General features: G+C 38.4%; 1 protein-coding gene across 1 annotated transcript in view; it reads right to left on the minus strand.

Moving 5' to 3' along the window:
- Positions 1 to 9,901: 9,901 nt before the first annotated feature.
- The window catches only part of LOC124168256 (serine/threonine-protein phosphatase 2A 56 kDa regulatory subunit epsilon isoform), a 175,171-nt gene continuing 162,608 nt past the window's right edge, over positions 9,902 to 22,464 (minus strand). The window contains exon 10 of the mRNA XM_046546397.1: positions 9,902 to 12,165. Within this exon, the coding sequence (XP_046402353.1) occupies positions 12,060 to 12,165 (106 nt within the window). The 3' untranslated portion in view covers positions 9,902 to 12,059. The remainder of the gene's footprint in view (positions 12,166 to 22,464) is intronic.

The raw sequence follows: 22,464 nt of genomic DNA on the forward strand, positions 1-22,464 counted from the left end.
TACATATGTACCATGGATCGCAGTGAGGGGGGGAAGGGGTTTTGGGGGATAAACCCCCCCCTCCCCCCAGAGCTCAGAGAAATTTTTAAGTTTAATCCGTTTTACTTAATATTACCAATAGAATAGCATAGGGGTTAATAAAATACCCCTCAGAAAGCCGTAAAACTCACCATTTTAAACCATTTATCTTAAAATTCTGCAATTTGTTAATCTAGCACCTACCGCTCATCCTGGTGGGTATTCCATACCCCCACACACCCCGGTATTAGTTGCACCAAAGCACCCCCAGCCTTAATTCCTGGCTGCGCCCCTGATGGATCGAACCTAGCTATTTGTACATCTACAGCACAGATCATATGAAGAGGATAGAAGATGGTTCAGGCTGTAATTGCAAATTGCACTACCAGTCAAGTTCAAACACGTTAAGTACATATCAGTCTTGCAACATGCTAATGCAGTTAGGATTCTAATATTGGTAGTTTTTCCTGCTTTGCTATGAATTGTTGTAGGATATTCAGTAATATGGTAATTTTCCATCGATTCCACTGCTAACAATGAAAGAGTCCGATGTTATTCCCACTGTTAAGACGTCACTTGCAGGAACAACTTTGTTGGAGGCATGTGTTTAAGGGTGGGCCAAAAAATGACATTTTTTTCAGGAAATTTGTCATGTGCAGGAAAGTTGTCAGCTTACCTCATGGTCTCAGATCTGAATTTTTTTTACAATCAGATATTGTAAACCACTGGTGTCCGAGCCCTAAAGTTTAACATTTTTCAGAAATTCAGGCTGAATTTCGAGACAAACAAACTATAGAGAATAAATCACTGCAACTAAGCTCCTTTTAACAATAAGCAAAGACAAATATAACATTCAAGATCATTTTGATAACATTTAAAGCTTATCTGAAGAATTTCATGGCTTTAAGATAGGTGAGAATGCTCAACAAATTTCGAGTGTATACAACCCATGTGCCACCAAAAATGTCTGGCTGCTTTTGCCACTGTTTGTAAAAAAAATGTATTTATTTCTGTGACTTAATAACTGTGCCTTAAATAGGTGCTGCAGTCCAAAGTATGCCTTCTTTCCCACATTCGCGCTTTCTTTGATTTCTGTTATCACTACTTTCCATCATCAATGAGCCTAAATATTTAAAGGAAGGTAGTCTTTCAAATAGATATCTAATTACAGGTAAATGTGCTGAAGGCTCATTTCAAGTCCTTTTCATCACAATAACCTTCATTATTTCTCATTCATGATAAGGTTCTTTTCTAGAATCAGTTCCATATGCTTAACCACAGTTTTTCATCTCTATGCTGAGTGGTACACCTCAGCAGAGGAACAATCTCCCACTGCAAGTTCGTGGCACACAATCAAACCCCAAGGTTACCCTTTCACCCTGAATGTCGGGTGGAGATGACGAGCATTTCATATGCCCTAAAGGCCGTTGATGCGTAGTTTTCCGCGGCGTTGTCTAGATGATGTCTCCATGTTCCTGGGCTTCACCGCGTGGATTTTTCTTTATGACGACAGTTTCTCCGGTATTCCAACCGGCGTCTTCAGGTCGATGCTGAAGACGCCGGTTGGAATACCGGAGAAACTATCGTCATAAAGAAAAATCCACGCGGTGAAGCCCAGGAACATGGAGACATCATGCCCTAAAGGCCGTTCTACACGGGGCACGGAATTGCGCAGGTTAGAGCTGCATTTATTTTAAAATGGCATGGAATTGCGCGAATGCATGAACGAAATTAGAACAGGGGCTATTTTGCCGTCTCGCATTCTCGCATGTGTTCTGCGTTCACTGCTTTACACGATGCAATTTTGATCGCGCCTTCGCACATACGTTGGATTGCACAATTCCGTGTACCGTGTATTACGGCATTAATCTTGGGAATAGCTGTTGTGGATTTTTCAAGGTAAATGACCGGACATCGGCTCTAGCCAATGCAGGGAAAGGATAGTGATCCCCGAGGTAGCTGTTGTCAGATGCATTTGAGCCCGGCCTTAGACCCAGCATAGCGAGACCTCAGGGCCACTCCTCGGCAATTAAGCACAGCCCTTCCACCCATTTATGATCATCCTTGCTGCAGGAATCTGTTGTAAAGTGGTTATATTGTCATTGGTTTTGGCAATTATACATTTTTTACACTACATTATACATAATTTTGTTGCTCACTACAATTTTTTATACTTTGGAATAAATTCTTCGATTTGCTCTGTACATTAGCAATTTTTACGCAAAATTTTAGCGTTACAAATAACATACTTCTGGACATTATAGTCTTCGTACCTAGTGTTCAATAAATTTGTTGTTATCGATGATAGAAATATATTTAAAGTTCCACAATGCTTAAAAAATGTTTGTAATTCTTACAGAAGAGTAAATTATTGAAAATCAAATGCTATATATTTGGTTTAAAAAAACACTGGTAAAGCAATCAGTTGACCATTGACTCGTGCCAAGATAGGGTTAGAGGGTTTAGTCCAGTGGGCGGGGTAGGGCCGAGAGCCCCATCTAATTGGGTCCCAAACCGGAAGGATGAGAATACCAGGGTAACTCCACCCCAAAAAAGGTTTAAAATCGTATAAAATCGTATCTGGCTCGATTTTGTGGAAGTTCTTTATATCCATGATAAAAAGAAGAACACAATGGTAATGGGCTTAAACTAGATTTTATGGAAAAATTCGAAATTGCCAATAGCCCGGTTGGAATTTGTAATGATGTTTTATTTTGTACTGACTCTCCTTTGTTAAAATGCATCCCCATCGTCAAAACCCTGACCTTCACTCCAATTCACTCTATGTATGTTTTCGTCCTTCACTCACTTGTTCACCAAAACCGTTTTCCCCACCCACTCCCCCACACCTAATTCCATATCCCCCCACCTCCTATCTTGGCCTGGGTATATATACCGAGAGAGTACTGGATTTTTCACCTTGAAAATGACACTTATGTGTTGAAACCATGGTTGGTTGCCGAGTTGTGACATTAAAAGTGTGGAAATCACCATTGTGTTCTTCTTTTTATCAAGGTTTAAAATATTCTTATGCTACTTGTAGCAAGGAAAACATTTTCCTCTTGTAGGTGCCAGCAGGAAAAGGTTAACGAAGGCTTGGCGACTGAGAGAAAGTATGCAAATGTTTGGTGATACTGTGGGGCTATTATATAAGCCAGCACCAAAATGAGACCAATGAAGACTATGTTGGTTTTGGATACGGGCACCACGCTTGAGCCAAACGAGAGAAACTGCTGCCCCTGCACCTACACTGGTCACCAGGTATTTTAATCAAATTTGAGGTAACTTGGGTAGCTTACGCAAATGTCTACCGCACCAAGTCACTACACTCAAAGGATGTAGTTAGTGGCAAGCAGGAGGAGAGTGAGGATAGGGCTAAAGTCCCCAACCACAATAGGGAGGTTTAATTGCCTTAATCAAAAGATTATTACTCCTGGAGTATGCATTTCACGCTTTTACATTTTTAAATGACGATATCTATTTTTCGCGATTAAATGAAAAGTGAAAATTTTCAAGAGCGCAAAAACGCGACTGCTAAGTATGAATGCTGGGAAAAGCCCATGTGACATCGTTCTGGTTCCCGCTGCCGCAAGTGAGGTGACCTTGGGGCGAGGCTTTGAGCGCTGATACGACACAGGCTGCTAGCAGGTAGCGGAGTACCCTGCTAGCAGGTAGCGCTTGGCTAAAATAAGGATTTCTAATACCCTATCAAACGAAGGAAACTTTCCGACCATAGGCAGTTTTAATCGGTGATTATTAAGAGACGTTTCCCTGAGCTCTGTGCCTCATGCATGCATTGGTAATCTCAGACAATGTAAAACTCCTATCTACTCGTATAGAAACTAGGTCCCTGTGACGTCACGTGGAGTGGCATCGCATGGGCACCAATCTGGCCTTTTTCGTATGAGGTTAAAATTGCCCATTGCCATTCGTCTAAACTGGGAATTCTAAAACCAAATAATTTGTATATTATGAATACACTAATGGAGGGTAACGAATTGCAATCAATGCCATTCGTTTTCTTTGATGAAGGAAACTACCCTATTGCTTGGGATACATATTTGTAAATGTACTCCTTCCATATGAATTAACTCAAAATGTACCACCTCTGCAAAAAATCCCCCTTAAACTTTTTCTGGCCACATCCTATAGGCTGCTCCTGGATTCCGAAGCCTTGAGTCTTAAGCTACGCCTCCATTGGCAACCAAATCTCGAGGCAATCTTGCAATTTATCTCAAAAATGTTTCCATTGGAGACTACTCTTAGCCTCTCAGAGGTCTCCTAGAGGCATTATCTCAACAGGTCTAGGAGATTTATCTCAACAATGAGTCCACTGAAACAAAACTAGAGAAGACTACACCGCTCTTGAGACAAGATACCAGAAAAACTGATTCTGATTTTTCTTGTGAGTTGGGAAGTATGAGAGTCCACTAGCAACAATTGAAATTTCCGATACTTACGGCTAGTTTCCTCCCACAGTGATCTCAGTCCCATTTCAAATTGTGACTTTAGAGACCCCACTGGAAACATTTATTTTAGAACTGCCTACACTTTGTCTTATTAAAATAACGATCCAGCTTTTCCTTCAAGTAGACCTAAAATAACTGCTGTGCATGCATTACTGACATAGAAAACACCACCCCACCCCTATCTGATGTTTCATGGTAGCAGTATATAATGGGTGCAAGCCTCCCGAAATGAGAGGAAATAAATTTTAAAAATTAAGTAACTACTGTGCAGTCTTAAATTAGCTCAACGAACAATGCACATTGAGTATCCCTAATAGTTGTTTCCATAGAAAATTTGATTGTCATGAAGTGCATGTATCAAGTTTTGAGTGTCCAGTTCCTATTTATCATAACAAAATCAGTTAGATGATGGGGGTTTTGAAGCAGAGGCGGATTTAACATCAAATTTGGGGGTCATGACCAGGGTTCGGGGAGTATGGAATACCCCCAGGGAGAGAGGGGCGTTTTCTCAGGAGGGAGTGCTACACTCTACCACGCATGCACACAACGAATTTCTTTTTTTGTTTGTTGATTCCCATTTCTCAGCTTGTCAGCTAGCTGTCTCCTAGATAGTCCTGCAACTTTTTGTTTCCACTAGAATAACACAGTTAATTATAGTCATGGCACGGTTTCAGATAGGCAAATTAAGCATGGATACAACTAACTCAAACTTCTCTCATGTCTTGGACTTACAGCCATAGGCGGATTTAGAAGGGGAGGGCACAGGGGCACGTACTCTCCCAAGCACTTAAAAAATAGACGAGATTTTGAATACAGTTGTTATTCGTTCGTATACATTCGTTTTATTTTGTGTATTATGGAGCCTCCATCTAATATTCCTCAATATAATATAAATAATTTTCATATCAAAATAAAGACAATATTTTCCACAGTAATTGTTGTATTTTGTTTTTAATTTCAAATATGAGATGACCAGTCAGTGTCCCCCCCTCAGAAAAAATCCTGGATCTGCCCTTTGACATGCATTTGCATATATACACTCCCTTCACCCCTCAACAAGGAAAAAAATTTAATAAAATAATACACATTAAAAATGTTGATAAAATTTGAGGGGGGAGTCATGACCTCTGTGATCCTCCCCTAAATTCGCCACTGTTAAGAAATTGTCCTCACGCTACCGCACCAGCACATTGAGGGCGATGTTTACATTTACTTAGAGATATTATGTCAGAAAAAAGATCAACAAACGCCTCATTATGGTAGTTTCGGTCAAAACGATTACTTACAGCGATTTGATCTCCAATAATCGACGAATAACTCGAATATTTTGGCGTTCCCGCTCCATTCAACCAAGCTAAACAAATCGCACACCCATTTGACTGCCATTTCTATTTTCCCGGAGTTCCGCCTTCCTATCTATTGCCAACATGCAATTAAGAGCACAGCATGTTGCCGAGAGTGGTTAATTTTAGATGCATAGAGCCAGAGCCAGGTAATATTTACATCAAGTCACGTATGCAATCACGTCGCACGTAAGCAGTGAGATAAAAATAAAATCATACTTACTCTAATACCGCTCACAGGCAGAAAGAAGTTGACCGCACACATAAGACGATAATCCTTGCTGAAAGTTAAGAATAAAATTTCGTCGCACCGATTTGTGGAATCGAGAGAGTAATACGCGTTCCAACACCAGTTGACAGTCACTCATTTGCCTTCACCGTTTTCATATTCACATGATCACGACGCAACGACCGCGGGAAACGAGGAGCAAATGCGCCCACGGGTGTAGCTACTTCGAATATATGTAGACGGTAGCGACACCACCAAATATTCGTCTGGGATACTAAATACGCGTGAATTTATTTTCATACGCGGAATCATGACAAATGCCAGATTTCAGTTTAACAGCAAAATGTATAATAATTTCTGTATGCATTTCTTGAAATCACGGAGCTAAGACCGCGAATATTGTACAGCTGGGAACATAGGGGCGATCTGAGACGTGATTAGTGTGGGGGCGCCCCCCCCCCTTGCGTGCCCGCCCGCATTGCAGAATCACAATAGTAACTTTTTTACATCATAAGATGGCATTATATTATAAATGGGTATTATCAGTTTAAATAAAAATTTCTTACCCTTTGCCTGTAACTTAATTATTTGCCATTACAACGAAAGTAACTGTATCTCAAAGTATCTTTTGCGCTCCCCCTTGAATTTTTTCTGTATCCGCTACTGTTGGGGCCCCTCGGCTGAGGCTCATGCTGTTCTTCCGATTCGAGGGTCCTACCCCGGAAAATTTTAGGAAATTTCACGCCAGGAAAGGGATTTTGGGCTCTCAAAAACTAGATAAAACATAACAAAAAAAGTAATTTTGTAAGAAAAAATAGTATGAAAAGAGAGAATTTCACAGTTTATAAAATTTAATGATATACTGTGGTTTTATTTTTGTATAACCTTTCTCCCCGAATATGTTGTAAATACAGCAACTAATGAAAACGTAGAATTTTATAATTGCAAATAAACTTTAGTGCTAATATTTTTTTAAATGACACCTATCATATACGCTTCACAATTAAAGTGAGTGCTGCAGGGGCCCTGCCTGTGTACATATTCAATATGTACTTCAGAATGTCAAGGATGAGAAATTCTTTTTCCTTTGACTCTAACACAGTCAGGAAAGACCGTGAATTACAAACAATGACCTGAACTATTTTTACAAAGTAGATGTCTTCGATATTTAGTTTTTGCACCAATCAACGAGAGAAAATCAGTTTCCCCTTAAACAGATGTCACATCTCTACGATCTTCTTAATGCTGGTTGACTAATGAATTGATAAAGTGGCAGCAAAAACTTTTTTCACATCAATATTTCCAAAAAATTCCACTACTGAGATGGCTTTGCACTGAAAGTACCCATTCTATGCAGTAGCAATTCTTAAAATGCTTGGTACTCATACATTGATGAGTTGATCGAAGAAGAAGCATCTCTATTACTTTAAATTTGATGACTCTGTAGTTTGTTTTTCAGAATGATTTGTCATCTAAAGTTTCCAAGTTAAAATACATTCAATTTTACATAGCATGCACCATGGGGAAATAAGACTAACTTCAAAGCTTCACCAAGCAGAAAACAACGATCACAAACGAAGCAAAACTACGAGTTATTAACAATGGAAAAGAGCTAATAGTATTTTTCTTTATGAGTAGGGTAGACAATATGAATTTAAGTGATGCACCTATGCATTGATAATAAACATGATTACCCACAGGATGCTTCTCTTTGAACACAATCAATGAAACATGTATAGTAGCAGAGGTGGCCTCCTCAGTTAGAGTAAGTATGAAATGATATACATATGTACTCTAATTAACACCTTCATCACTTCTGCAAAGTATTACAGAACAGTTTGCCGCACTAAAGATAATAACTCAGTCAAACCACCATTGTAAATGGTTTCATTAAAAAGGCAATTGGGGATGGTTTAAGTATTTTTTTGCCGCTGACATTAACTTTCCTAAACACCACTGCCAAAGGAGCCTTCCAAACCAATACAAATGACGATAACTTCCCCTTCATTGTCTGGACTTCTTCCCCTCCTTTGCCTGTTGGAGTTTTCTCACTCTTCCCTGGCAGCCAGCATGTTGCTAGCAACTAGGAGCAAGTTCCAACAAGGTAACTACAAGATTTGCCCAACATCTCTCCCAATTACTGTACATGTGATTCCTGGGGGATATAAAATGTGTATCTGACTTAGAAATCAATCCCAATCGCATTTTGGTTATTTTCACTCCTAACCCCCTTTGCCAAACTTTTCTATCAAGGTGTCCATTGCACACACTGTCAATCGAATTGGGCATTAAGCCGTTATGCCCATGGACACCTTTAACAGCAGGCAGATTTAGAAGTCAGGTTCATCTCCACCCTTCCCTCATGGCATTTACCTCAAAGATAAATAAGAACGTTCACAGTCACCAAACTAAGGCTCATTCACCCGAACACACCACCGTACATAAAAATATATTCTTCGACAAGTCCCACAGCAGAGGGCACAAAAATTTGTCATTCCTTGCCTTGAAATTAAAATGCATCTCCCCTAAAAAAGTTCACAGTCAACCAAAAAAGTGTCACGTTAACAAAAGTATAGATATAAATGTACCAATCCTTCATTAGATGGGCTCCACTTTTAGCAAAGATGATCAGACAGAATCAAGTAATGTAAACAATGTATTAAGATATATTATGAACTCCTGATGCTTGCATTGGCCCAACAAATACCCACGATGAAAATTAAAGGAAAAGTCAACATCGAGTACTTTCACCAAATATTTCAGCATTCAATATGAAGAATATTTTCCATGAAAATCTATTGGAATGAAAAAATTAATCCACGAAGAATTGACACGCCTCAGGGAAGAGTAAAAATGTTATTCAAGTCTATCAAAACTTTCACTGGTCTGCTACAACAGAGAAAGATATTTTTTTTTACTTCTAATAAATTTAGAAAGTAAAACATTTAATTTATTTCATGATAAATGGAAATAAAATGTGCACATTCCACAATCAACCTAATAATTGCAGGTTATATTTATAATTATGTATGTAAACCAAATCAATTTTTTTAAAGATTTTAACGACAGACCTTACAAAAATCTTTGACAGAAAATAAAAAATATCCATTCGGCCATTTGAAGAGAAAAATTCTGAGAGGAGGCATTCAGTAAAGATAAGCATAAGCACTTAACCTTAGTAATGATTTCAGGTTTTCATCATAAGTGCCAATTATAAAATTATAACAATTTCACAATAATGGATTCATTGATAACTCGGAATTTGAAACTCAGTACGCCATCTCTTCTCTGATGGTGACATGATTTTTTCAAAACCTGGGATGTCGATGAATCTTTTATTGTAAAATTAGAGTAATATTTCGTTGCTACCATGGAAATTTCACTAATTTTACCCAGACCATATGTTTATTAACACAATTAGGTCATTTTAGGAGTTTTTCAGCAGCCCAACATATTTGTGAAGATATCAATACGTTTAATAAGTCTATAGAATGCTCTAAAATTTAAATTGTCATGGGATTTATTTTTATCAATTTCTTTATTCCACCGCAAATAACAGTGATTACCAGGTGAAAAGCTTAAAACTCTTTGACTCATCATTTCTTCAATTTATATTAATAAGCACAAGTTTCTAGGAATGAAACTTCATTGAAACAAATGACAATCATTGAAACAATTACCATTAAAAGACAAGATTCAAATGAAAGGAAATATTCATATGTATGCAGGCGTGCCACATGCAAACATAAACGATGCAATGATGTAACCTTCAAATTTCTGGAACATAAAATATGCTGTACTAGAGCTTTTAAACATCTATCATTTGGAAGATAACAGTTATATTCAGCACAAAATGTAGCTCTTTATTATTTAAATTTGGTTTCAATGCATACATACTATAATTTCATGGTAGTTCAGGTTCTATAAAAGGCATAGCTTTTTGTTTCAGATATGCCAAAAATATATGAAATTGTTCAATGCACATATTTACATGCTAAACACTGTCAAGTGTTGATGAAAAGGTAAGGATGCTCAAGAGCTTCAGGATGAGGTTTGTTCATGCAAGAAAACACAAAGGATCCACTGATCATATCAGCAAACATTTGGATAAGTCTTTCTTTCAAATTAAAGCAACAAACTGAATTCTATGGTACAAAAGAAGAATATTCACCTTAGAACGATTAAAAAAATTCCAGAGATAGGTTATTTCAGGAGGGTCTCATACTTTTGCTCAGCAATAGGAAGAACAACAACCTAGTTCTCTCGCGCTCACACACGTACAGATACACACACTCACGCCGCGATCATACAGTCGCATACGCACAGGTCCAACGCACATCGGTACATATCGAACCACTTTCTGTGAAGATGCAAGTACTCCATTATATGCCTTTTTTTACCCCATCTTAGTATAAATATATTCCTTATGTACTCTTTTTACAAGTTTGAGCAGCGTTTGCCACATGTTAACCCATATTAAGAACAATCCCTTTGAAAGGGTTTCCATTTTTTTTTTTACAGAAGTCTAGAGAAAAAAATATAGTCAAAACAAGTCAGTAAGTGCCTGCTAAAATTTATTGGTGTGGTATCGTCATTAATTGGATGGCAGTCAACTTGAGTTACTTTCGTCCACATATCACTGAAATCTACAGATCAGATGCAGTACGTAGAAATTCTAAATTTCAGGAAATTTTATTTTCACCAGAGAGAGCACCTATAATACATCAGGCTATTATCAACTTTGGATGGAAACACATGAAGGATGAAGGGGAGGATGGTTTTACAATAAAAAGGTCAGAAAAAAATGACCACGACCCACTCACAGACGACCAAAATGACATGCAACACATTCTCTGTGTTCTGCTCTTATGAATCATTCTGACAACGACATGGTTGGCTTCAATATTGAACCTTCTCAGAATGTCAGCATTACATAAAAAATAAATAAGATGGAAAATTTGGTACATAAAGTGTTAAACTACAAAACAATCTACCAAGGTTTCGACAGTGAATGGTTTACAAGCTTTTTCAACACTTTGTTGCTGAGTAAGCTTCCATTTAACTATTAGAGTGCAAGTCTTGCGTTCAGTCTCACATACATTACAATGTTTCACTTCTAACTAAAAACTGAAGCTGCTGCTATTAGTACCTTTTAAAGAATTTAACCACCAGACCACATCTTTTTTTTAATTGTTCAGTGATTTGAGTTTTCTTAAAGCATCCCTTTTTGGTTCAAAGTAACTGCAGTTAGGAGGGCTCACGCAATTACTTTGTTCATGCACTGGATAACTTTTAGACACCATTTAACCACCATATTTGGCACAAAGCAAGATCACTTTTGAAAATCTTTTTGAAACCATAATCAATCGTTTGTTTCAAAAATCTATGGCCAGATAGTAAGACAATGAAAATGCTCCATTTGACATAATAAATTCAATCGATTTGCAAAGAGCATTCAACTATTGAAGAGATTGAAGAAGTTTTCCTTTCTCCAATTCTAATCGTTAATAATAATAATTGTTTGATCGATTGCAAGGAAGCCGAGTGCAACATTTCTCAGCAATATGCTAAGAAATGTCGTCCTCACTAACCGTACAATTACTGTGGGACAAATTATCAGTGAAAATGCCAACAATTTGTGCAAAACAGTAGCACTTGGTGATTGCACGTTGATCCCCTATATGTATTTGACTTATTTGTTCATTTAGCAATTCTAGGTACAAATACAGGCCAGCCATCCCCTTGCCCCCATCCTCCCACACATCCAAGAGCCCTTTTGTGACTAACCACTGCTCCAACCTGATGTGTTCCATGTTTTCCTGCTAGCTAGCACCAAGCAGCTACTGCAAAATTTGTTCCTTTTTTTAATCAATCGGCCTTAACATCCTCACTCACGAATTAACTGACAAGATTTGTAGAACTCCAAGTCCCGACAACTTTTCACTTCATCACACAACAAATATAACAGCAAATAAAGTTTCTATGACTCTTTTAGAAATATCACTTGGAATATTGTTTCTTGTTCTCCATCTTTGATTTGTGGGACATCTCCAATTCCGAGAGCTTTTTCCATAATTCATCTCTCTCTTTCTCTCTTTTCTTCTCTCTGAAAACAAATGGAGAAATAGAATAAAATAACGGTCAGGCACTTAAAAAGGCAAGGTAGGTGCATAACAGATAAGAGGTTGAAATATGTACTTCGGTACCCAGTCTTTTCATATGCATGGAAATTTTGTTGTTAATGCTACCAAAATTAAATAAAGTAGTAATAACTCAATTTAACTTTAATTTATAGTGCACGAATATGAACACTTATGAAGGATGATAAGATATTGCAGTGGGTGATCAAGAATTGGGCGTGGAGGAGACTGGAGAAGGTTAAGCTTAGCTAATGGTTGGCTCTACCTTAACCTAATCAAAACCAGACAGCCTGTTTAAATTCTGAGTGAGTTTTAAATGCTTATCAATGTTCGTTTCCAATGATACATTTTTTTGCATTATGTTACTCCTCGGAAAAGATAATAAAACCCATCCATAGTTTTTTGTGTCTATGAAAACACTGAACCTCTGAGATGTGGATGTGGAGAAGAATGGTGAAAGTGAAATGGACAGAGAGGAGGACATAGGATGAAGTGCTGGATATGGTGGGTGAGGAGAGGCAGCTTTTAGATGAGATACAGACAAGACAGAAGGTATAGATGAGCGAGTACTTAGCGGAGAGGGGATGTTAAAAACAGTGTTGGAGGGTAGAATGTTGGGTAAATGAGGGAGAGGAAGAAAGAGAATAGGATTTATTGACTGACTGAAAGAGAATGGGGATGAAAAAGGGAAATTGGGAGGGGATTGGGCCTGGGTAATCTGCAAACTTCTCCACATAAAGCCACCTTAACTAAAAACAGGGATATGATCTTTATGGCCTTGAATACATAATAGAAAATGGAAATGCTCCAGAAGTCGTAATGCATTTAACACATTCATTTTGCACCAGCCCGGATTTACTGTCATGGTTTTTGAGAATGGAGCATGTGATTGCAGGGAGCAAACACAGTGACCTCTAAACCGGCAAGCCTTGACACTCACTCGCACACAAAAACTAACACAGGCTGCATTGCTGAAAGAATAAGCTCAAGCATAGCGGGTTAAGATGCAAATTGTCAAAAGTGAAGAGCAATTAGGGCTGTTTCAACCTCCTGGGGGCTCCTTACCACGCATGAAGTTAAAGATATTCAAGAGTTGAAGTGATGGGCAGGTTAGTACACAGCATTTCCTTATTCTAGTTTCTACCTTGACTGGTGGTACACTATATCATGTAATAATTGAATTTTTTCATGTTTAAAAGTGTCAACAAAAAAAATGGCTAGCAGGACAGGGTTTGCACACTTTTCAAGTTTCAAAGTTTACCTACCTCTCCTTATTTTCTGATCACAAAATCAGAAATTTGACTGACTTTCACCAGCTATCTAGCGATTTGATCGTTGGTTTATTCTTCCTCATTGAATAATCCTCTAAAATCGCTGGCACAGCAATGGTTTTTCCTGGTTTCGCTAGTGGTAGGACGCTAGTGATAGATAGCCTTTGTGACGGTGTGGGATTCCTCGTCCCATCCCTTCCTTCCCTATCCCGTCCCAGGAGGCGTCTATCGCGGCGGTGCCTCCTTCCTTTCTCCTTCCTGTCCTCCCCCTTCTGCGGTGCAGAGGTGATAATCTAATGCTTCAGACCTCGGCCCAGGAGTGTAACCCGCGAGCCCGCCCTAGGGTTTCGTATCCACCGACTTCCACCAGCTATATTTTTACTACTTCAGGCCAAAAACCCCAAATTAGATAATAAGGTGGAAGTCTCTAAGGTCATTATAATTTTGAAGCCATTTAGAAGTGAGGTGATTCCCTACATTAAATCATCTTGTTATTTCAAGCAATTTACATTCCACCACCATCTCATGAACACGTTTTTGACACTGATACTAACAAATATTACAACCTTGGAAACGTGGTGGTGAGGACTGTATGCTCATCGAACGCCCTTGTCTCCATAAATATCGTATTCCCCTGATTACAGAGCAATGTTTCTTCTCCAATGAGTACACAATTTGAAAGTAACATTCACACAAAATTTTAGTATTTGCAACGTGACTAACATGAGCATATGCCAGATGCAAATGCACATTGTATCTATGTATTTGTAATAGATACTAATCACAACATTGAGATTCACTTGGGCATATTCTTTTGACACAATATTTGAAATAAAAAGGATGCTAAAGCTAATACTTATGCTATATCATACGATACACCAGAGAACATCATGAAGGGACTTCTAAAAGTAGATACATAGGGGCAAAGGTTTCTAATCTACAAATATGTGTTGACCGTGTCATTTTTGATACCTTAGGCTTCATTTGAAAATACAGTAAAACCTCTTTACATCGTAATGGAGGGGACCAAAATTTGGGCAATTTGATGTATGGAGGTTCACTATAGAGAGGTTTTAGTGGTAGGCACCATTTTTTCATATCCTAGGGAAATGAAAGGTGCTACTGTCTTTTAAGCCATTATATTAATATATTTAAATATATAGGTATGCATAAGTGAACATATATTTACAATTTAATGGTTACACAAAGGTAAAAGTAAATTGTTCAAGAGGCCTTTTTAGAAAATAAATTAGTTAATGGGTTTGCTCAAAATTTTTTTCAAACTCTTTCGAAATAATTTTTTCAATTCCACGAGCACTTTTTAATGCCATTTTCACTGTAAATAAATCACTGGCTGTTTTCGTTAATGCCTTTTGACCTAAGAAATAATTCCCTGGTCTAAGGGTTGTAATTTACTAATAGTGTTCGGAGGAAAGAACAATAGTTTTATATTTCTAAACATAATTTCTTCATCCTCGTATTTAACTGCCTGAGTTTTTTTTATTTGTGCAGCCTAGATATACAGTTTCTTCTGTTTTTCCTTGGTTGTTTAAAATAGATGTGAGGGTGAATGATGGTATTCCAAAGGTCACTGCCTTCTGCCTGTCCTCGTTGATGGCTAGGAAAATTGCTAATTATGTGGTAATGTCAAGCAGTCGCCTTCTTTTATTTCTCGAATCCATCATCAGCCTATGATTAATTAAGTAATTTTCATATTTTTTCATATTTATGGCAAATAATTGAAAATAATCCTTATTATATCTTTTAGAATTGATTTATCATTCTTATAACATGTGACTTGTATAAACATATACAAGTATAGTTTCCAAGTAGGCTTCCGCGGAGATTATGATGAATTCTGCTGGTTTTTCCGGGTATTCTTCCGCGTTTATCCATTTGTAGGACTAGTTGTTTGTTGTCCTACAAATGGATAAACGCGGAAGAATACCCGGAAAAACCAGCAGAATTCATATACAAGTATATACTCTTATATACTATACTCTTATATAATATACTCTTATAACATGTGATAAAAAAAAAAATAAACACGTGACTACCGCAAAAAAATAGACAAAAAATTGAGCGTAATTTTGAAAATTTTGTTGAATTCCCTCTCTCCAAAATACAATGCACGTAGCGTTCCGAAGAAAAACTCTGTCGAGGGCACACACAAACGCTAGGTCTGCGAAAGGACGTGATTTCCCGGTGAGAATGCTGGGCGAACTACTTCAGAATGCGGCGGCGACGGTAAAAAATTTCATTGCCCTACCGCGTATCAGCTAATTAGCTGCCTCCTTCACCTAAAACTGCCGCGCATGGATTGATGCTCGTTCAGTATTGCTAGAAATTGACGTCCCAGACTCCCGATGGAATAGTCAGATTTCGCGGCATAAATACGCAGGCAAGACATATGACTGTCGCTAAGCGCAATAAATTTTAAACTACGATCGTTCACGAAAGCATCGAAAAAATTACGAAGAGGGTAGTAAGAAAGTGCTACACCGGGAAATATGGGAATAAAATAATTGCTAAACTGTATTTGATTTATTTCAAGTCGCGGAAAATTCTCGAAATATTTTAATTTTAGAAGCGGAAGTAGCAGTGCGGTCGAGTAATTCAGTCTCCATGGATGGGAGTGAAGTTAGTTGAAATATTTCCGTCAGCTAGTGATTATAGGCTGCGCTGGTCGCCTCTTTTATTAACTGAACATAGTATGTAGGCACTTACAAGAAAATAAAGCCATCAGTAAAAGAAAGCGAATGTTATCGCGCGATTTTGACGGTGATTCGAGAGAAAACGATGTGTTCTGTCTTCATTTACCGTCACTTAATATTATTAGGATAGTTGGATGCCCTAACTAATGGTTAACGTGAAAATTATTTAAGGTGTATAAGAAAAAAATAAGCGTGAAACATTTATTGCTGAAACTGTCATTCCGTGTAGGTAATCGCGGCTGCATTAATGGTCTCTAGTTGTCTCGGTACAATTTGCGGAGGTAGTTAGGCCGCCTCGAGGCTGTCTTGTTGGTACGATGTATGGAGGTTTTACGAGATAAAGAGGTTCACTATATAGAGGTTTTCCTATAAATTTGCATGTAAATCTGACGGGACCAGAGGGTTTGTACGAAGTATGGAGGTTTACGATGTAAAGAGGTTCACTACATAGAGGTTTTACTGTACCTTTATTAAGCTATTTTCAAGAAAAATAGTATGTTATCTGAAAAAGAAGATTCTAATAGAAGATGTTAAATTTTTTCCAAATGTTATACTTAAAAGTTAGGAGGAGGGAATCGGCAATTGAATGTAGGCTATATTCAGGTATAAAAAATTAATTAAAGTACGTAAAATTACATAAAATAAAATTACCCCAGACAGAAATAAGCAAAGACTTTGCTGGTTCTCTAATTCAGCACCTATGTCAGCCTCAATTACTAGTCTACTTTCTTTTAAGACTTAAAATTTTTGTTCAGGGCTATCCCACAGCTAAGCAGAAATCTCCTGTGCTTGTCCATTACCATCACCCGACATATTGGTATGTCAGCATCATAATTAAAATAAACACCTGCACCACAAGCCAAAACACACTAACTATCTCACACTCCTCATTGGTTAATAAATAGCAGACATCAATGCTACTACATAGCAGATGACACGATCTCTGAAGGCAGCCAAAGAAGCTTCTCTGGAGTAACCAAACTACAGTGCAACCTCGATATAACGACACCCCACGGTGCACTAATAAACACTCGCTATAGCGAATTGTTGCTTTACCGGAGGTGGAGCAAATAATAGCCAATATACCTGTTGCAAACAGATATACAGGAACAGGAGTGGTGCGGCGACAGATAAACATCTATCCGATAAACGTAAGCATAAATCCAGACGAAAGGCGATGTTTTTTTGCATCACTAAATTTCCTTACTCAAATAACAACTAACTATTCAAACAATTTATAAGCACCGCACTGAATAAAAATCATGCAAAGCATTGTTTCGTCAATCATTATATTTATCGAACGACAGTTTACCACGTACATTTGAGACTGAGCACTCCATTAACTTCATTTCTAACAGATCGCTAGCAATTACAGAGGTTATGGAGTCTTGATGAAAGTCTTCCAGCGGTGAAACCCTCGCTATGGCGAGAGCCAACACCGAAAGGGTCTCGTAAAAACGAATTTTTTAACACGCTTATTATAGGGTCAATTGACGGTGCATCGGCTATCTCTCGTAATAGCGGGGGTGTCGCTATAGCCCGTACTCGCTTTAACGAGGTTCCACTGTACTCAGATTAAGAAGCTCCACCACCAGTAATCGATTGAAAAAACTACAACAAATGTTTTGGGTTAGAATTCATACATAATAGGGAGAGTTAAAAATTTTTCTCGTTGCTTCTATTTTTTACTGACTTTTTCAGATATTTGCCGACATATCCTTCATACTTTTTTATTTACCTCACAAATTTTAAGACATTTCTAAGTTTCTCAGGTTTTTAAGACGCATAAGAATCCTAGTAATACCCTCCCAGCATGGACCCTGCTGGGCTAGTGGTACATAATCCTAACAGAGTCATTTCCCCTCTCGTCATCTGAGATAATAATGACAGCAATGGTCGGGGAGCACCTCTACAGTCAACAAGAATTTACAACTACTCAAAAAGTATTGCAAGGGAAGAGAATTCGAAACAAGATGGCGGCGGAGATGGTTTCGCACAGTTGCACGTCGTGCAATTTAAGTCTCGAGGTCGCGGATAAAGTCATTCCGTGTGACGTCTGTGATAATATTTATCACCATAAATGTTCTGGCTTGAACGAAATATGTTTGCGCATACTAAGTGACCACGTGTTCATTAGCTGGAAGTGTTTTTCCTGCCGTTATCTGAAGCACCGGCTTGCCAACATGGCGTCCGACATTGATGATCTGAAATCGGAGTTTAAAGCTCTGAAGCTCGAGCTTTCGACCCATAAGAACCCGACTATTCCTAAAAAAGTCAGTTTCGCGGATGCTATTTCGTCCAATCTCGTTCCCGAGATGGGAAAGTCGAAAGACACCACGCAACAAGTCGCAATTCCAATTAGTGAAGTGACATTGCAGAATCAACCTGTGGATTCATCAAAAATTAATGGCGGGTCAGTTGCCAAACCTGATGCACCTCCTCGACATCCGCCTCGGATAAATGAATCTTGTGATACCCCGAGTGCTAAGTTCAGCGGCGGGAAAAATGTGTCCGTGAATGTGAACCGTCCGGGTGTTCCTGCCGACAAGCGGGCTGACAGCGAAACCGACGCCGACGGCTTCACGAAATTTACGCATAAGCGTAAATCCAAAAGAAAGAGCACCATTTTTGGATCAAATACAGTGGTCAGTGATGAGTGTTCCTTTTCTGGAGTGCCCCGACGCGTAAACATATACGTCGGGAATGTGAACAAATCAACCACATCGGAGGTAATAGGGAATTACCTTAGAAGAAAGTTTCCCTCTGGCGATTTCGAGTGCTCCACTTTAAACTGCGGCAGAATATATAATTCTTTCGTGGTTACCGCCCCCATGAAACTTGTGAACGTCCTCCTCAAGAGTAATACATGGCCGGACAATGTCTCTATAGGCAAGTACTTTCCCCCCAAAAAGCCACTAGTGAGCCAACAGCCTGATGTGCCCCCGGTTGTCTCCAAATCAGATTTAAGTGCCACGAGTGTCGAATCTCTACCCCTTATCTCCAAATCAGAATTAAGTTCCACGAGTGTCGAATATCTACCCCTTAATGGCATCAATAGCAATCAAACTGACTCCTCTGAGGGTTCAACTGCTACACCAGGCAGCTCCTGACTAGGAGTTTCAAACCTAAACAAGTGTCGTCACCAAGGTTACAGTGAATGTAGGGAGATAAATGGAACAGTGAAGTTTTTCTTCGTCAACATTCAGTGTATTAGGAATAAATACCTTGAACTTGAATTACTGATGAGTGAGCTAGGGATTGACGTTTTGGCACTAGCTGAACACTGGTTACGCCAGGAGGAAATATCTTCATTTGCCATCGAAGGCCTAAACCTAATCTCCTCTTTCTGTAGACAACAGCACAAATGTGGTGGTGTTGCTCTGTATTGTCATCCAAAGATAAATATGATCTGTCTGAACTTGGACGGTTCAGTGGAATCAATTTGTGAGTGCTCTGGTGCTTTACTCAAAGTGAGAAACCAAACTTTTGCAATTTTATCCGTTTATCGGCCTCCTGGAGGTAATTTTAGCATTTTTTTAAATACTATAAATGATGTTCTTGTGTCCCTACTGGCCAGAAGTCCGAATGGTATAATAATATTCGGTGATTTAAACGTTGATTTTCTAAAAGATTCCACTATGAAGAGTGACCTCATGGATTTGCTTTCCTCCTTTGGGCTACAGGTTGTAAATTCAGAACCTACCAGAGTTACTGCAAATTGTCAGTCCCTCATTGATTATTTCATCACAAACATCCCAGCCTCTGAGCTACAATTTGAAACTATAAATACTGGCCTGTCTGACCACTTCGGCCTCTGTGTACATGTTGATTTTGACACTCTTATCCCCAAGCCTCCCAATTGTTCTATCTCTCATTCATCTTCCCCCTACTCCAGCAGCTTCTACAAAAGATATATTACCGAGCAGAATATAGCAACTTTCCAAGAAACATTATATTCACATGATTGGTCTGAAATGTATAGTTTGATGTCCTTTGATGATAGTTTTCAGTATTTCTATTCTACTTTTCAACATTACTTCGACATTTGTTTTCCTTTAGTCCTGAAGAAGGTGAAAAATCCTTTACTTTCCAAGCGTAAAAAGTCATGGATTACTGATGAAATTAGACGTCTGTCAAGTGAGATGAAGGAGGCTGCCATTCACTACAAACATAAAACTGAAGTGTCAGATCGATTAGAGTACTTGGCGCTTAAGAAAAGATACCGTAAAATTCTTCAAACAGCAAAAAAATCCTTCAACAATCAAAGAATAGTAAATGCTGACAATAAATCAAAAGAAATTTGGAAAATCATCAAAGAATCCAAAGCTCACCACAATCAACATTGCATCCTTCAATTACAAGACTCTAAAGGGGAACTGATCTCTGATTATACTACCATGTCATCCAATCTCAATGATTTTTTCCTGTCTCAGTCGGATCCCACAATCCCATGCAATTCCCCTAACTACTCCGTAACCCAATCGCCTAGCAACTCGTTGTACCTGCTTCCTTGTACTGAATCTGAACTGACCAATATTGTTAACAAATTGCCTAATAAAAATAGTCATGGATTAGATGGTATCCCCGGGAGAGTTGTAAAAAGATCTATCCTTGTCATTAAGGATCAAGTCCTATTCCTCATTAATGAATCTTTAAGGCTGGGAGTTTTCCCTGACTCTCTGAAGACTGCCAAAGTTGTTCCTCTCTACAAAGGCAAAGGAAGCAAACAGGATATGAATTCATACCGTCCGATTTCCTTGTTAAACCAGCTCAGTAAAATTTTTGAGAAGGTCTTTTACAACCGTCTGGTTTCATACCTTGAGTCATTTAGTCTCTTGTCCCCTTCTCAGAATGGGTTCAGAAAATCTAAATCCACATCCACAGCCACCTATGAAGTGGTGACCCACATACTTTCAAATCTGGACAAAAGAATGGAGACTCTGGGTCTTTTCTTTGACTTTTCTAAAGCCTTTGATCTTGTCAATCACCAACTACTCCTACTAAAACTGGGTTTTTATGGTATACGAGGTACTCCTTATAAGTGGATTGAATCGTATCTGAGTGGACGTCACCAACATGTTGTATTATACAAAAATGGCACTCAGTTTATCTCTCCTGGTAAAGAAGTCCTACTAGGTGTGCCACAGGGCTCTGTCTTGGGTCCTGTTCTGTTTTTGCTGTATATAAATGATCTACCAGGTACTCTTAAATCTGTCACAGGTGTCAAACCTATACTCTATGCTGACGATACTAATGTTATTGTATCTGCCCCATCATTGAATAGCTTGTCCCTTACAGCAGTCACTGCCACTAAACTCCTATATGAATGGTGTCAAAATAATTTTCTTAAATTGAACCTTGAAAAGTCTGGCCTTATTCATTTTTGTAACAAAAATAAAGAATCCGAAGCAATACCAATTGTTGTAGAGGGGAAACAACTCCCACAAATTTCCAGTTCAAAGTTCCTCGGAGTTATCCTGCACAAAAATATGACATGGGTAGAGCACATCAGCAAATTGCGCAGCAAGCTCAGTTCAACATGCTTTCTCATAAGAAGCATCAGGAACACGGTAAATAATGATGTCTTATTGTCCATTTACTATAGTGAATTTTACTCGCACATTATTTTCAGTATCCTGTTTTGGGGTTCCTCTCCCCATTCTACTGAAATCTTTAAAATTCAGAAGCGAATTATAAGGCTGATGTGCAATGCCCCCTATGATTCACCTTGTCGTCCCTTGTTCAAGAAACTGGACATATTACCACTACCATGTGTGTATATTTTTCATTTACTTGCTTACACAAAAAGAAATCTATTTCATTACATTAAGAACCGTGATGTCCACCATCATTCCACGAGGCAAATTGACCAGCTGCATGTTTCGTATGTGCGCACCAAGAATACCAGCGCTGGTCCAAATTGTATGGGCCTTCAACTCTACAATAAATTGCCACCTGAACTTAAGGCACCATCAAGTGTCACTACTTTTAAGACCAACCTACTTAAATATTTGAAATTAAGAATGTATTATTCTGTAGATGAATTCTTAAACAAATTTTGATGTATCCTGCATCATTGTATATTTGTATTTATTGTATATATATTTTTATCTTGACGTGTCCTATATCCAGTGCACCCCTTGTACTTCTAGATCTCTGGACAAATAAACATTATTATTATTATTATTATTAATTCATTTCCTCATGACAATATTTCAAAGGTGACTCCTTTTTCATTGACAAAAATGATGATACCCCTTAGAACAAGATTGCGCAAATG

Source organism: Ischnura elegans, chromosome 11 (genome assembly GCF_921293095.1).
Source record: "Ischnura elegans chromosome 11, ioIscEleg1.1, whole genome shotgun sequence".
In the NCBI taxonomy this organism is placed as follows: Eukaryota; Metazoa; Arthropoda; class Insecta; order Odonata; family Coenagrionidae; genus Ischnura; species Ischnura elegans.